The sequence below is a fragment of the Lissotriton helveticus genome, chromosome 12 (genome assembly GCF_964261635.1).
Source record: "Lissotriton helveticus chromosome 12, aLisHel1.1, whole genome shotgun sequence".
In the NCBI taxonomy this organism is placed as follows: domain Eukaryota; kingdom Metazoa; phylum Chordata; class Amphibia; order Caudata; family Salamandridae; genus Lissotriton; species Lissotriton helveticus.
In genome coordinates this window covers 18,258,249-18,275,509 of record NC_136073.1, presented here as the reverse complement: position 1 = coordinate 18,275,509, position 17,261 = coordinate 18,258,249, and the positions used below count along the sequence as shown (strand labels likewise).

General features: G+C 46.5%; 1 protein-coding gene across 1 annotated transcript in view; it reads left to right on the top strand.

Annotated features, from left to right (window-relative positions):
* Window positions 1-16,091, top strand: part of JAK3 (Janus kinase 3) — a 279,679-nt gene extending 263,588 nt beyond the window's left edge. Inside the window, exons 23-26 of the mRNA XM_078669301.1 lie at window positions 7,172-7,282; window positions 14,601-15,262; window positions 15,357-15,777; window positions 15,825-16,091. Coding sequence (XP_078525427.1) covers window positions 7,172-7,282; window positions 14,601-14,717 — 228 coding nt within the window. The 3' untranslated portion in view covers window positions 14,718-15,262; window positions 15,357-15,777; window positions 15,825-16,091. The remainder of the gene's footprint in view (window positions 1-7,171; window positions 7,283-14,600; window positions 15,263-15,356; window positions 15,778-15,824) is intronic.
* Window positions 16,092-17,261: the final 1,170 nt, after the last annotated feature.

The window sequence follows — 17,261 nt, the reverse complement described above, 5'->3', positions numbered from 1 at the left end:
CAGGAAGAAGTTAAGTTGGTTTGCTTTATTTTTAAGCTGTGAAAGTAGCTTAGGATTTAATGTCACTTTTGAGGAAAGAAGCCCTTGTGCTGGAAAGAGATAGGCATTCTATGTTTCCTTTATTTGTGCCCGTGAGGTAGATTTGCAGGAGTTACAATATTGCCAGCCTTTGACATTCTTCATGAACTCTAGGGAGTTTGAAGACATGCAGAACAACATTTTGTTTGTTTATACCTCTCTACAGAGGGTGTTGATCAAGTGGGAATCCTTGTGATTTGTTTTTGCTACGTCCTAGCAAGGAGATGACACTGTTCACGCAATCAGGCAACCTGAAGCAGGAAACATTGGCTGTCTTTGGGCTCTGACATCCCTACCAGAAGTCAGTGCCAGCCAGCCACTTACATGAATTCCAAACCATACGAAGGGGTAGGGGGTGGGAGGCCTCACAGGACAATGACATGTCCGAGACCCACAGGAGAGACGGGAGAGGAGGGTAGTGCCAACGAATTGTTGTAAAACACAAGGAGACGATGAGGACGCAAAAGGTAAACCTGAGAAGGGAAAGAAGAAAATATTAAACACAAATTAAAAACAATAGGAGAAGAAATAATGTCATGATGGTCTAATCATAAGCTACAAGCTAATCAAATAGTTAAACTGTATAGTAATGAGATAGGCGTGGAACCATAACAATATGAAACACCATCCCATGAGAAGTCCCATGGATATATTAGGACAACACCATAAGTAAGGTGAGGATCATGAAATAAATGGAGAAAGATGAGGGTCAAAGTGAGTTACTTGGAATGTGAAGAAAAGGAGGTATCCATTGAATCAGCCTGGAAAGAATAAAGAAAACTTTTGAGTTTTAGTGGATCCTCGTAAGTAGTGGTTTTGTTGTTGAAGGTCACCTTGAAGAGGCACGGATGAAAGAGACCGTATCTCGCTCATAACGTGCGTAATTGAGGTCTCATTGCCAAGAACTCTATTCGGCGGTCTGCTGTTGATTTGGCATAACCCTGAGTAAAGAATAAGGAACTACCCGACCAAGTAATCTTGTTTAATGCTCTGGCAGCAGAAAGAATTTTCAGCAGGTCAGTATATTCAAGAAAATACAGTATCACGCCTCTTGGTTTACTCGTTGAGGAAGCAGATGCTGTGTGCGACAGTGAGCCCAATCTATGAGCCCTTTGGATATTCAAATTCGTACTCTCTGGAAGTTTGAGGAGTTTGGGAAGAAAACTCTTGAAAAAAGCTATAGAGTCTGACCCCTCTGTTCCTTCTGGCAAACCATAAATACAAAGATTATTTCTTCTATTCCTGTTTTCTAAATTTTCGATTTGTTTGTGTAGAGTAGATACCTGAGAAAAGAGGGAGTCTATTTTAGAGGTGGAAGAAGTTAGTGAGTCAACATTTTGTTCCAGAGTAGTAACGCGGTTCTCCACAGATGACCATTTATTAGAAAGATCCTGAAGCATAGAGGTGGTTTCTTGGAGTGTGGCTGTGGTTTCCTCAACAAATGGGCGTAGAGCCCTACTTTCCTCTAGCAGCAAGTCCATGGTGACTGAGGAAGGCTGTTTAGGAGGAGAGGGAGGATCCTTCTTCAGACGTTTAGTTGATGCCTTAGTGCCACTAGAAACCAAGGTAGGTTGCTGATGATGCAGTTTTCGGGGGAAAGCCAGTTGGGTCATCCATGTCCAAACACTGATATCGTGAACTGGTCTGAACAAGAAACCTGCAAGATGCTGAATTGTTTGAGTCTTTAAATTGTTTTTCCATGTAGAAACGCAATAGAGATAAACAGCAGAAAACACCACTATCAGGTACAAAGTATAGAAGAAGAGTTTCACAATATAACAGAAAAAATAGGGTGAGAAATACCACAGGTAGCGTAAATGTAAGAATAGAGTAAGAGATATATATCAGGAATCACAGAAAAAGGATGAAAAACATGCCTAAAAAAAAAAGTACCATATAAAACAGCATTAAATCATCCCAATATATAAGAAGGAAGGTAATAGTTGTGCATACGATAGAGAACTATGAAATCAGCTGTGAGAAATAGTGAATAGTAAGGAAGTTCAAAGATACAAACAGCGTATGAATGAAAGCAGTGTGTTTACATGAGCATACCAAGCATTATAATAAAACATGTTCAACAAAGCAGGTAATAAAAGCAATTAGTATGGCAATTGCAAGTAAATATGAAGAAAGGAGTGTCTTAATAGCATAGACAGTGTCTATTTTTCAGTAGGAAAGTTCAGGAAAAAACTGCAAATGGAGCCATCTCTAGCAGCGTGTGAGGAAGCAGTCATCAAAATGGCGGTTCAATGCTGAAGAGCGCTGTTAAGCGGCGAAAATATGGGGAAGAGGCCACAAATGAACAACAGAAGTAGACCCAGAAGGGAACCTACCTGCAAAAGTCCTGGGGTGTCTGCGATGTGGTCCAGGAACGAAAGTGCTCAATGAAGCGAAAGGCACTATCCGAAGTTCAGACCCCGAGCAGACACCTCAAAATGGCGGGCGGGAGGTCAGCAGCGCCGTGGTGAAGTGAAGACTCGCAAAAGTCGAGTTATATCCAAATTCAGGGTTCCGCAAATGCTACCATGGCAGTCACTGGTAATTCAGGTACCACTTCCTCCGTTTTGGAGTCGGCACACAAGGGCTAGGCACAGCGTTTGTCCGTCTACGCTCCCGTCAGCTACGGGGAACTACGGAAACGCCGCCATTGCCGTCGGGCGCAAGCCAAGCCCCCACGTGTTGATTGTTAACTTGCCCCGAGACACTGTTGTCATTCGCCCTGATCAATGCAATAGTTTTCATTCTCTTTTCTATGTACCTCTCTTTCATTCTCCCCCTTCATTTTCTTTCATCCTTGTGTATTTTCTTTGTCTTCCCTCCCCCATGTCCAATTCCCTCTGCACATCTCTACGTGTGATGGTTTTCCACATACCTGCACAGGCAAAGAAAGGTGTGGCATTTTATTGCAAGTCCACCCAGGAGCTTGCAAATGCAATCTCCTTTCTTCATATGGCAAACAGACCTCACATTGTGGGCATCACATTTCCACCATGAACACCTATGACCTAAACACTGCGATCCTCTGGGTATTCATTTTAATATGTGTGAAACACACCCCGTAAGATGGTTCCGGGTAAATGTGGCTGTTCACAGCTAACTATGGAGTCTCCACAGCTATGCTAAATCTGATAGTGTGTTGAAACAAATCTCCCGGGCATGGGATATGTCTAGTATGAACAGCCTGTGGTGCCGAATGGGCCAGACTTCCTGTGGCAACATCTTTCCTTGCAGAATTGCTGCTTAGCTGCCGGCTTGCAGCAGCTCTGAGACCTAGGAGAGCTTTTCATTGGAGGCAAAGGCCCGGGTAGCTATCGGTGCATGCGTAAAAGGATGTAGAGCTGGAAGACTTTGGGAGATAAATAAATAAATAATAAATGATCCATACTTGTAAATCGTTAACATATTACCCCTTAAGGTTTCAAGCCACTGGGGGCCATTGGGGAGATTATGTGAGCTATTGCCCAGAGACACATAGTGCTGAAGTTAACTGGCGCCGGGGATTGAACCGTGAGTCCCATGCTCCGGAGTCAGCCGCTCTGGCTGCTGCACCACACCTCCTCCGATGTTCTACTTATTAGCATTCTCGCACTCATGCTCCCTTTTTACCCGGTGCAAACCACTCAAAGGTGAGCAGAGCGGTTTTGTTCCCAGCAGGTAAGGGGGAAGTGCAGGAATCACAGCTACTAGTGCTGTCTAAGCACCCGCACTGTGGGCACTAGCAGGCACATTCTGTGCCTCACTGAAATACACTGAAATACTCCATGTTTCCTGTCTCTAACCATCCGTCAGAATTCCCCTTTCACAGTGGCGGCTTCTCCGCTAAGGTGGAGTAGCGTCCCCCTGTTCAAAAGGAAAAATAAAATGATAATAATATATTGTTATTATCACTTTATTTTTCCTATTGCAGTCAGGGCGGGTGGGGCTGGCATGAGCAGGGGAGGAGTTGATAGGGAAATACTGGCACTCTCCCAGGAGCATATGAATGAAACTCACCAGACATAGCAGGTTTGCTCAGAAACAGAGTGAAATTTATTTAGTGGTACCAAAAGCATGCATCATTGCTAATTAGCAAGGAAGAAGTCAGATCTGCCACCTTAGGGGCTCTCAGACCGCTTCTTCCCAGAGTGACAGATTTCTAGGTGTTATATACCTTTAGTAATGGCATGTCAGTGGTACTAGAATAAGGCACCAAGCCAAATATGGCTGACATGGATGTGCAATGTCTGTTGACATGGGTGTGCAATGTCTGTTCCATGCAAAACAGCCAGATATGGAGAAAGGCAGGCTCTGCACTGTGTAACACTTGCATACCATGTAGTCAAAGACAAGCAAAGTGTCCTCTAAGGGGGTACAGAATAGCTTGTTGAAGCTTGTCCAGTCAAGGTCAGATCGGAAGCCCTTTTGTGCTCCAGGCCTCATGTTAATGTGATCTTATATAAGCAAAAAGCAAGAAATCTTTGGAAGTACATGCAAATGGATTTATATGGCTATTCATATATATTTTGTAACAGGAGTGGTGTACATCCCTAAGTGTGCATGAACTGTTTGGCTTGCCCTCTTCGGCCAGGCAAACAGTTCATGCGCATTTTGCATGTTCACCAGGGTGCCTTACACAGCTTGGTGAGGCACATGCACAGGCTCCCTGTCCCCGTCTGAGCGCCGACCAATCACAGCGCTGCATTGCAGTGTTGCGATTGGCTCAGGGGAGCCTGTGTGCCCGGGTTCTTCCTGCTGCCAGCCGCGACTGCAGGAAGAAGGAAGATGAAGAGGATGGAGGAGAGGCGGCGGCCGGCCGTTACCACAGCCGCTACTGCCTTTCTATGAATTCATGGAGAGTCTTCGCGGAGAGAGCTGGAAAGGATGGCGCCTGCTCTGCTTGGATCATGTAGGTGGTTTCATCATTTGTTGGCTCGTGCATCCAGCATATTTTCTTTTGCAGGGGTTTTGCAGTCCTCATTTTCGCTCTCTCGCACTGCTTGATCTATGAAATAACTCAAATACTTTGACCGGCAGAAACATGTGCACAAATACACGTCGGCACGAGTGCGAGGCATAGTATCGCACTGAAACTGCAGCTTACTTCATTACATAATCATTCCATTAACCCCACCCATACCAATGCAGCATAAGGTGCCCCCAAAAACAAACTAAGACGAAGCAACACCCTCGGCCAGAAACAGGAAGCACAGGCAATTTTAAAGTACAAGGTTATTTTGTCCCAAAATGCACGTGAAATGAGGAAGAGGTCTGCTGTGGCCACCGCGAACTGTCAAATGTGCTTCATGTTTGGCAAGAATGTCATCAAACTGGCTCATTCCGTGGCACTCAAGAGCTACACATACCTCAAGATACCGTGGGGCTTATTTACAAGCCCCTTGTGCCACTTCTGCGTCATTTTTAACATGGGAAAATTGATGTACGGGCGGTACAAGGCCCTTGTTAAAAAGCCTCTGTATGTTTGCATGGTGCATACGACTGCTGGGAATCTTGCTCTAATGTTATCTGAGCAGCACGTATGCCGATTCTGCAGTGGTTACTCTGCCTATGCTGAAGCCAGCTGTGGAACCTACCAGAAAGAGAGGCACATTCAAGTAAGTGGCAAGTAGCTGCTCCAGGCTCCGAACCAATCATTTTCCAGAGTCTCTAGTACACACTGCCCATCTGTTTGCAATTGCCCTTCACTGTGCTGAGGTTCAAGGGCGAATGGAAAACCGCCCACATCACACACGTGAGCATATAATAAACAAGCTGTGTAAACACATGCCTGCGATTTCTAAAAGGGCCCAGTTGTTCCATATGAAGACCAAACCTTATGCACGGATGGTTTGATAACAAATCAGACCTTCTTATGCTCAGTTCCATTCTTGTAATGCTCATCTACGAGAGACAGACTCCCTTTAGGAGTTATGGATTATCGGCTTGTGCCCGTGCATCTCTACACACACCGGCCACGCATAATAAAGGATGTATGACGTTACAACGCATACTTTTACAACGCCTACCTTTACATTGCAACTTTTACAACGCATACCATTACAACGCATAATGCTTTTAAGCGCTGGATAGTGAATAGTTTAATTTACTATTCCAACTCCAGTCCCCGTAGATAGTAGGGAAGGTTATTGGATAGTAAATTAACCTATTCCCTCTCCTAGAGCGCCCCCCAGAGCAATGCGTTGTAATAGTTTGCGTTGTAAAAGTTGCGTTGTAATGGTAGTTCGTTGTAAAAGTTTCGTTGTAAAGGATGTTTCCCATAATAAATCATGGGGTATCGTCGTGCTTCCTGCAGCACTCTCCATCAGGGAAGCAATTCATCTGTCTGCTGCCAGTATCCCCCTTCGTAAGTAAATATGGTTGTGTATCACAATATCGACATACACTACACACCGCTCCATAACACACATACCACTCAACTCAACACCACTCTACTCCACGCCACTCAATAACACTACACTCTACTCAACTCTAGAACCCTTCTCTCCATGCCCATTTATACCACTACGTTTTAGCCATACTGAATAGCAGCCCCACTAGTGTACAACATGGCTAAAACACATTGGCAAAGCCATAGGCCAGACCTATTGGCTATGCCGATGCTTGTTTCAAATGCATTGAGGATGTATTTCACACTAAAATACAGTTGGGTTTGCATTTCACGTTAATATTCATAATTTCTTATAATTTTCTCACAATTTCCTGTATTTAAGCGGTAACAATTTACTTGAATTTTGCACGCCCCGCATAAAAAACTTCTGTGTATTCAGCGACGCCCTAGAGCCCAACAAACTCCAAGTGTGAGGCCGCACTTTGTTTACTGTTAACACAAACCCAGGGTTTCCAGTTGGGCATCATTCTTTAAGAAGGAACAGCTGCCGACATATTATGAAGAAACATTTTCCCAAGCCTCCCTTTTATAAATCCCTGTAATCTATTACTTCGCTCCCATTGGATCAATGGATTTGGACCAAGACCACAACTCCCAGAATGCAGTAGGTTACTTAATACTTTGGTAGTGGTGGGCCCTGTTTGAGGAGGGGTAGGGGGTTGAATGTGCCGCGTGGTGACAATCTCTCCTCTTTTCCATCCCCAGGTGTTCCTGCACATGATGGGCCCTGAGAAGCAGTTGCAGCTGGTCAACAACTTGTTGGAATTATTGAGGGATGGGCAAAGGCTTCCTGCACCCCCAGGCTGTCCTTCTGAGGTACCCCCACACTCTGTCTAACTTTCTATCTAGGGCACCTCTCAGTGGTCTGAGATTACAACCAGGGTGTCTGCTGCAGAAGGGAGGCTCACTCTTATTGTGTGAAAAACAACTACATTTCCAGGAATGTAAACTGTTTTTTGTTAGAAAACCAAGTCAGAAAGTAAAATGCAACTATTAAGTAGGAGTGTGCAAAGCTTCGCCTCTGTCAAAATGTGTGACTTTTCCAGGAATTTTACAAGCTTTGCAAAGTACATAAGGGTTGCAAAATGTTATTTGTGAAGAAAAAATTTAGCAAAGCTAAGATCTGGTGAACAATTATAGCTGAAAATGACTTTCTATGCATGAACATTCTTCTGCAAGCACTTTTAAGCAACAGATTTCGCCCACAGACTAAGTTGGTTGTTTTTTTGTTCTGGCTTGTCCGTGCAGCTATCTGTAACACCTAATGTTAATAATGCTTAAAAAATATGCATGGACTGGATTTTGGCTCCTCCCAGGGGAAATGCTCTTCCTCGTTGTTTGCTATTGGCTGTTTGAATGTACACTTTCACCTCCTATGGAGTTCATGCAATGACCGAGGTGCTATTTTGCCTCTCAAATTACTCTTAATCAACCCTCATTACATTTTTCATGTCTTATAACCATTGAGTACAAAGGACAATTGTGAGAAGTTGCCCTGATATATGATGCTCACTAGTTCTAGTGATCACCTTGTATCAGTCCAAACAACCCTTATTGTGATTGGTTGTAAGTCAACCTTATAGACCAGCTATCCTAGTGGTAGCATGGACAAAGCAGTCTTAGGCTAAACTCTTTTGGCATGTGAAGGCAGCTGTTTTACCACATATAACCCTTTGAATACCAGATGAAAGGACACCACACAGGTTGTTATGAAAATAAACAGTCTATTTATTAATAACAAACACCTCTGAACTCTTTATGAGATCAGAGGGCTAAGCACATAACAATCTCTTTAAGAAAAACACAATAAGTCGCATAAATTACAATGGTGCCCTAGGGGCACGTCAAACCATATACTAAGTAAATGGTATAAGTAGAACGATTCAGAAAATGAAGATGCCCAGAGGCTGTAGGTTCACTGGGACTACCCTACCCTAACCTTAGGTAAGTATCAGGAGGCCCACGGGACGCGTGTGCAGAGTGTGAACTCACACGCGCGATGTGGAACAAAGTCAATAGGTAGAACAAATTACGAAAAGGTAAGTAAAAGACAGTTCCTACTAGTTACGACTAAAACGACAGGATACCTGGACACTAGGAGAGTCAATCTACCCTTGAGCACCGAAATGCTCTTGTTACCTCACCCACGGGCTGCGGGTGCATAGGTGTCAAAGTGTGTCGGGTTTCCGCGTTGAAGTCAATGAAGCCTTGAAGAAAGGTGCTGCAGGCGACCAGGAGGAAGATGTCCGGTCTGATCCACGGGTGGATCGAGGAAGAAGAGGACCTGAAAGCAGAGGGGACAGTGTTCAAAGTCACTAGCCAGTGACCGGAGTGGAACCAGGAGGGAACCAGATGCTGTCGTCGCGATCAGGTGAAGAGTCGACGCTTGTCTCTGCAGCCACGTGGACCAGGAGGTGTCTTCGATGACCAGGATGGAGGCACGAGCTGTCCCACACAGGCTCTCGCTGTCGGCGGTGTCGGATCCGGATTTGGAATCAACAGGCCTTGGCAAAGGCAACCCACGCGGTAAGAGGAAACGGCGTCTGGAGTGGATCAGGAGGGTCCGGGATGCCCCTCTTCTGGAAGGGAGCAAGGGCCAGTCTGGAGCAACCAGACCAGCAGTGTAGATTTTGTGGATCGTCGTCTAGGAGGTCACTAGCCAGCGGGCAAGTGACCAGACAACGCGTCGAGCAGCAATCAAGCAAAAGGGCCCCACGCAGATCTCGTGGATGCTGGAGGGCTGGTCTTTGGTGCAGGAGTTGCTCGGGCCTGGGGCTTCTCAATCCCCAAAGCACTTACTCGAGGATGCCTCAGAAGTCGTGCTGGAAGCGAAATGCAGTCTCTTCGAGATGGCCGGTCCCACGTGTCTCGTTGCACCCACGGGTCTCAGCTGTGCTGCAGATGTGGGAAGAGGTCGGAGAGGTCTGGGAGTCTGGGTCTCGTCGGGCTCTGAAGTCTGGATCCGGCAGGAAGGACGACAAAGTGGACCGCTAGGACGCTTGATGGTGCCTGCAGTTGCAGGGTGGACACTCTTGCCCACAAGGGAGATTCTTCAGTCTTCTGTGGAGCAGAACGTCGAAGTCCAGAGTTTCTTCTTGTAAAGTTTCAATTCAGGATAATCTAACTTGGAATGGGACCAGCTCCTACCTTTATCCTGCTAAAGGGGGCTGTACTTTGACTAGGTCCCTCCTATGGGTGGGACCAGGAAGGGGGTGGTTACACCCCCTATCCTTTGTCCGGTTTCGCGCCAGAGCTGGGGCTGGAGTACCCCAGCAACTGGTTTGAACCGGTGTATGCACAGGGACACCTTGTGTGCCCCAGGCATGTCTCATTCCTTTCAGGCCTGTCCTACCTAATACACAAAATCCTGTCTGGGGTGGTGCTAGCACCTCCCAAGGCAGGAAACCCTTTGTCCAGGCCCCCCTCGCTGGAAGGACTCCCAGCAGCAGGAGGTCAGACTTGTGTCTGTGGAGGCAGCATCCATTTTGTGATGCTGAGGCTCAGTTTAACTTTAACCGGGGTTCACAGTTACATACATGTCTTATCCCTCTAGAAGGGTGGAATGCTACCCCCGTCGCCAGAACTGGTGAGGGGGTAGTATTCCAAAGCGTATGACACCTTACACGACATGTTTTGATAATGCTATACCAAAGTTAGCAATAACCGCGAGGATTATAATGCACTTAAGAGTATATGGTAGAGCGTTATCATGGAACAGCTATAAGGACTTGGTTCCGCAAGCAGCAGACAGGCTCAGCTCATGCTAGAGCACCATCTCACATAATTCCAAGCACTCTGCCTCCAGGATTGATAAGGCCTGCCATAGGAGTGTCTGATAGGAGTATATGTGTCCATTTTGGGGTTAGATATAGGTATACTATATCTAAAGCAAAGGGTGATTACACCACCTTGCTCCAGCTGTGTTACCAGCCAGTTGTGTCAGTTTTGGATGGCCAGCCAGGGGTGGCATAATACATGCTGCAGCCCCTGGTAGGCCTTGGGTGCACTTATGCCCTGGGTACCTATGGTACACTGTACAAGGACTTACAAGAGTGACCCAATACCCATTAGATATGTACCTGGGGTACATGGAGTCCATTTTAACAGAGAGAGCAGGAAGCCTGGGGTCCTGAATAGCAGGATCCCAGGCCAACTAAGTCGAAAACCAGCTAAACACTAGGAAAAAAGTTGGGGGGAACCATAGTCAGATATCCACCTTCCTACAACAATAATTAAAAAAAATGTATTATCCAGGACTCAAAATGCAAGTCAAACCTATTAGTTTTGCCGATGGTTGTTTGAAAGACGGAGTGAATTGTAATGCAGACCATTCCCTGTGCCACCAACTGTCTCCCTTAATTGTTCTCCTCCCCTCTGAGTCCCTGTAGTCTGGATTTCTTACCCCCAAAGGATGGCTGTTTCACATATTGTCTCTGCAGGAATGCCCCTGCACATGGAAGTGTCTTTTGAAATCCTGTCCCTAGCCCTTCAGCTGTCTGACTCCACTCCACTAAATAGGTACATTCATGGCCAACTGCCCCAAGTGAGGTCTTAGCAGATATCTCAATTTTAAAAGTCCACACAAGGAACATTTGAGGGGATTTGAACCAAAATCTCAAGTGCACAAATCTCTTTACATCAGTGGTGCCACTGAAAATGTTCCACGCTAGTGAGATTGTACATTGAGAACTGAGAATCACACCCAGGGCAGGAGACTACTCTGATGCGTAGGCCTCACGCCTAGGAAGGGAGACTGTGCATGCAGGTAGGCGCACCCCTATTTATTGAGAATAAACATGAGACTCACACCCCTGTTTAAGGCTGTGGTCCAAGATGTAGAACTCACCTTCACTGGGTAATATTTGTTTCCAAGAAGTAACCTCTTGTCCAGTGAGTGAGACTTTCCTTAAAGGTATTCGATTTGGACCCATTGAGGAAGACTGTCCATCAAAGCATAAGACTGGCATGCGATGGAGAGACTGTGCACCGATGATGTGCATCACACCCAGTGAAAAGGACACTGTGCTCCCTGGTGTGAGGCTCACTCTAAATGAGTGTGACTCTGCAACAAGGAATTACTTTTGTACCCAATGACTGAGACTATGCTTGAAGGTTTGAGACTCCCTCTCAAGGAGTAAGACTCTGCTACAAGAAATGGCTGTTGTACCCTATGGCTGAGACTAAGCACAAGGTGTGAAACTCACACCCAATGAGTGAGACTATGCTTGAAGGTGTTAGACTTCCTCTCAGTGAGTGAGGCTCTGCTACAAGAAGTGGCTGAGACTAAGCACAAGGTGTGAAACTCACACCCAATGAGTGGTGCTTGATTGATTACCCTGTCACTCTTCCAGAAGGCTCCATGTCCTGTTCTAGATTGGTTTCTCCTCACAGCCCTGGCAAGCAGAACACTCTGCATAAAAGACAGCACCTGAGGTAAGGCTATTAACTCATCTTTATTCATTCCAAGCTCTTTACATGGCCTACTGATGAGGCGCTACTCTCCACACATCCTCTTCTCTCAGCTGCCCTCGGTTCAGTGAGAGGGGAAGCAGTGCTTCCTGTCTCCTCCCAGGAAGTTCCAGGCATCTCACTTCTGTCTGGGCCAGCTAGACTGCTGACCTACTTATATAACAATGTCCATTCCTAGAGGACATGTGACTCCCCTCTGGTGGTTCCTCGTGTGCTCACCTGCCCATCCAGCTCTGTTCCCAGAGCTTTCCTGTGGCTGATGAGCTTCTGAATCTGGCAGATTCCTCTCCCCAGGAGCTGAAGAAACAAGCACAGCTGCACTAGGAATATGAAGATGTGTTTGGTTTTTACGTGTCTAGACAACCAGGCACCAGAACATGGCGTAAAACTCTGAGGGACATATTATCAAGGGGGTTTTATCTCTGCTTTTTTGGCTTTAAAAGCCAAGAAAGCGGAGATAAAATGATCTCCCTATTACCTAGCTGTCGCTAACACCAGTTAGCGACAGCTAGTAGGAGATAGCGACCATCTTGGGCCCCGCTTTGCATGTCAGTGAAATTTATCACTAATGACATGCAAAGTGGGCGTGCCAAGATGTTAGCGACTGGAAACAGTCGCTAACATCTTGGCACGCCCACTTTGCATGTCATTAGTGATAAATTTCACTGACATCGCTATCTCCTATTACCAACTTTTGGAGATATTCGCGCTAAGCGCAAATATCTCCAAAAGCTAACACCTGCCCCTGAGCAGTTCTTTGCCATGTTATCCAATGGTAGGTGGATAACATGGCTAAGAGCATTAGCTCGGTAATGCATGAATATCGCTGACTGTTCAGCGATATTCATGCATTTCGGCCGATTTTTATCGCTTAGGAGATAAACCTTGATAATAGCAAGGTTCCTAAGCGATAAAAATCGCCGCAGCTCGGCGATAAAAATATTGCCGCTAAGCCAACATAGCGATAATTATCGCTAGTTGTTGGTAATATGCCCCTTTGTCTCTTTACTGCACCGCACTCACCCTCAAGATTTGAGAGCTCCGAGTCAGAGAAGGTGTGAAAAGGACGTACAGGAGCCCCATCAGCTCAGTAGGAAGCTTAAGAAACAGAGGAATGCAGATAATTTCTTTTGCAGAAATCACGTGCAATGCCCTAAAAATTACACAAATCTACATTTTATCATGTCATATGCTGGCTCCTGCATTTTGCACCATTATTAACCCCTTCGGCGCTGATGACGAGCTCAGCTCGTCATCAGTTGCGCCGCTCGCACGCTGATGACGAGCTGAGCTCGTCATCTAACGCGGCTTTTTGAAAAAAGCTGCGTAGCGCGAAAATCGCCTCAGCGCGCATGCGGTTAAGAGCAAAATGCATCCTCCTTTTTTTTATATTCTTTTGCCTTTTTTTTGCAAGCAGGCATGTTGCACTAAAACATGCACACACACAATCGTGTGTGACACAAACAACCACCTTCGTTCGGTTTGTTTGTGTTCTTCCTGTGCTCCCGACGCACTATTTTATAACAATGAAGTTTCAATTACGCGACATGGCGTAGTGGTGTAACCTCAACCATAAACAGTGAGATTCTGGAAATTACGCGAGATTATACCAGGCCAGCATATATATTTTTGCCCGTGCCTCGTGAAATCCCTCCGCCCTTAATTCCTGCAGCCCCCCAACCCCTTTCCTCCACCTACAACCCTTCTAAAGCCACGCGTGTTTGACTGTAGGGCCTGATTATTAGTCCTTAGAGACCTCTCTTTGTAAGGCTCCTAAAAGCTCTACTTTACAGGACATGGTCAGTTCAGCATCTAATCTGTTGCCTAAGGACCAGATTTAAAATGCTTCCTTCAAAGAGTAGGAGCGCCTTTCTTCCAGGCATCCCAGGGGACGCCAACACTACATGGAGTGTAAATGTCAGCCAGTCTGGAAATAAGTCTTGGTGAAGTTTGGTTCTTGGTCTGTGACGTTAGAGACCGCTTAAAGTGCCAGCTCACTGCTGATGTGGAGAAGTGTGGCTCAATGGTTAGAGCGGCAGACCCTGATGCAGAGGTCTGGCCCGGGACCAGGGTTCAGTTCCCTCCTCGGCGGGTCTTGGACTCAATCTCCCCGGACCTGATAATTCTCGCCTCGGTGCCTATTCCACTCATGGAGTCCCACTCTACGACTCTGGGCAATAGCTTGCTTAATCTCCACAACGGCCCCAGCAGCGCTTGGATACCTGGCCTCACCTTGGGGGTGCCCAGGAGTGGACACCTCACATGGAAAAGCCAGGAAGGGTTCCACAGCGGTATGAGTGCAGCGCCGGGACGCCCCGTCGCGTGGGCAGCCGTGCGCTTTACAAGTACAACACATTTACATTTGATGGTAGGGGAGAGGAGTATGTTTTTCAGGCCACCTTGTTTAGGCGGTTTAAACTTTTTCTGCACTCTGCTCAGTCAATTTTTAAGTAGCTATTCAAATGTTCAGACTTTAAAGTCTGCTTTGCAAAGGAAATATACTATTTATCCAATTATGACAATATTAAAAAATATAGAGTGCAGACTTCCTTTTCTTTGATAGGTTGCTTAGCAATTGTTGAAAATAAGTTCTTAAATGTGATGTCACATTGAGGGCCTAGAAGGTGATACATCAAACTCCTGTTCCCTTGGTTTCCCCCTGTAGGTTTACAGCCTGATGCAGAGGTGCTGGGACTCCAAACCAAAGGAAAGACCGACCTTCAGTGACCTTGGGTTTAGTGTGGACACCTTGAAACGCAGCCACAGCAACATGGGGGGCTAGAACTACCAGCCCCCGCCTGGATGTCTTCTGGCCTTCGTATGTGGTCAGCCACAGGGTGTAAGAGGAAGAGGCGCGACACAGGAGCTGCTTTCCAGTGCCTCGCATTACTGAAGCAACTGAGAGGTGCAGCTGCGGACTATCTCACACTCACCTCAAGGGGGAGACACATGTGCTGCTACAAACTATCTTCACATTCACATCAAGCGGGCGACACAGGTGCAGCTACTAACTATCTTCACATTCATTTTAAGCGGGCGACACAGGTGCAGCTACAAACTGTCTCCACATTCACCTCAAACGGGAGACACAGGTGCAGCTACAAACAATCTTCACATTCACCTCAAGCGGGCGACACAGGTGCAGCTACTAACTATCTTCACATTCACCTCAAGCGGGCGACACAGGTGCAGCTACAAACTATCTTCACATTCATCTCAAGCGGGCAACACAGGTGCAGCTACAAACTATCTTCACATTCATCTCAAGTGGGAGACACAGGTGCAGCTACAAACTATCTTCACATTCATCTCAAGTGGGAGACACAGGTGCAGCTACAAACTGTCTCCACATTCACCTCAAACGGGAGACACAGGTGCAGCTACAAACTGTCTCCACATTCATCTCAAGCGGGAGACACAGGTGCAGCTACTGACTATCTTCACATTCATTTTAAGCGGGCGACACAGGTGAAGCTACAAACTATCTTCACATTCACATCAAGCGGGCGACACAGGTGCAGCTACTAACTATCTTCACATTCATTTTAAGCGGGCGACACAGGTGCAGCTACAAACTGTCTCCACATTCACCTCAAACGGGAGACACAGGTGCAGCTACAAACAATCTTCACATTCACCTCAAGCGGGCGACACAGGTGCAGCTACAAACTATCTTTGCATTCATCTCAAGCGGGAGACACAGGTGCAGCTACAAACTATCTTCACATTCACCTCAAGCGGGCGACACAGGTACAGCTACAAACTATCTTCACATTCATCTCGAACGGGCGACAGGTGCAGCTACAAACTAGCTCCACAATCATTTCAAGCGGGCGACACAGGTGCAGCTACAAACTGTCTCCACATTCACCTCAAACGGGAGACACAGGTGCAGCTACAAACTATCTTCACATTCACCTCAAGCAGGCGACACAGGTGCAGCTACAAACTATCTTCACATTCACCTCAAGCGGCCGACACAGGTACAGCTACAAACTATCTCCACTTCAGCGGGAGACACAGGTGCAGCTACAAACTATCTTCACATTCATCTCAAGCAAAAGACACAGGTGCAGCTACAAACTTTCTCCACAATCACCTCAAATGGGAGACACAGGTGCAGCTACAAACTGTCTTCACATTCACCTCAAGCGGGCGACACAGATGCAGCTACTAACTATTTTCACATTCATCTCAAGCGGGAGACACAAGTAGCAGCTACAAACTATCTCCACAATCACCTCAAGCGGGAGACACAAGTGCAGCTACAAACTGTCTCCACATTCACCTCAAACGGGAGACACAGATGCAGTTACAAACTGTCTCCACATTCATCTCAAGCGGGAGACACAGGTGCAGCTACTGACTATCTTCACATTCATTTTAAGCGGGCGACACAGGTGAAGCTACAAACTATCTTCACATTCACATCAAGCGGGCGACACAGGTGCAGCTACTAACTATCTTCACATTCATTTTAAGCGGGCGACACAGGTGCAGCTACTAACTATCTTCACATTAATTTTAAGCGGGCGACACAGGTGCATCTACAAACTGTCTCCACATTCACCTCAAACGGGAGACACAGGTGCAGCTACAAACAATCTTCACATTCACCTCAAGCGGGCGACACAGGTGCAGCTACAAACTATCTTTGCATTCATCTCAAGCGGGAGACACAGGTGCAGCTACAAACTATCTTCACATTCACCTCAAGCAGGCGACACAGGTACAGCTACAAACTATCTTCACATTCATCTCGAACGGGCGACAGGTGCAGCTACAAACTATCTCCACAATCATTTCAAGCGGGCGACACAAGTGCAGCTACAAACTGTCTCCACATTCACCTCAAACGGGAGACACAGGTGCAGCTACAAACTATCTTCACATTCACCTCAAGCAGGCGACACAGGTGCAGCTACAAACTATCTTCACATTCACCTCAAGCGGCCGACACAGGTACAGCTACAAACTATCTCCACTTCAGCGGGAGACACAGGTGCAGCTACAAACTATCTTCACATTCATCTCAAGCAAAAGACACAGGTGCAGCTACAAACTTTCTCCACAATCACCTCAAATGGGAGACACAGATGCAGCTACAAACTGTCTTCACATTCACCTCAAGCGGGCGACACAGGTGCAGCTACTAACTATTTTCACATTCATCTCAAGCCGGAGACACAGGTGAAGCTACAAACTATCTCCACAATCACCTCAAGCGGGAGACACTTGTGCAGCTGCAGAGTATTTTACCTCATGGAGAAGACACAAATGGAGCTGCAGAGTATCTTCACATTCACCTCTAGGAGAAGACACAGGT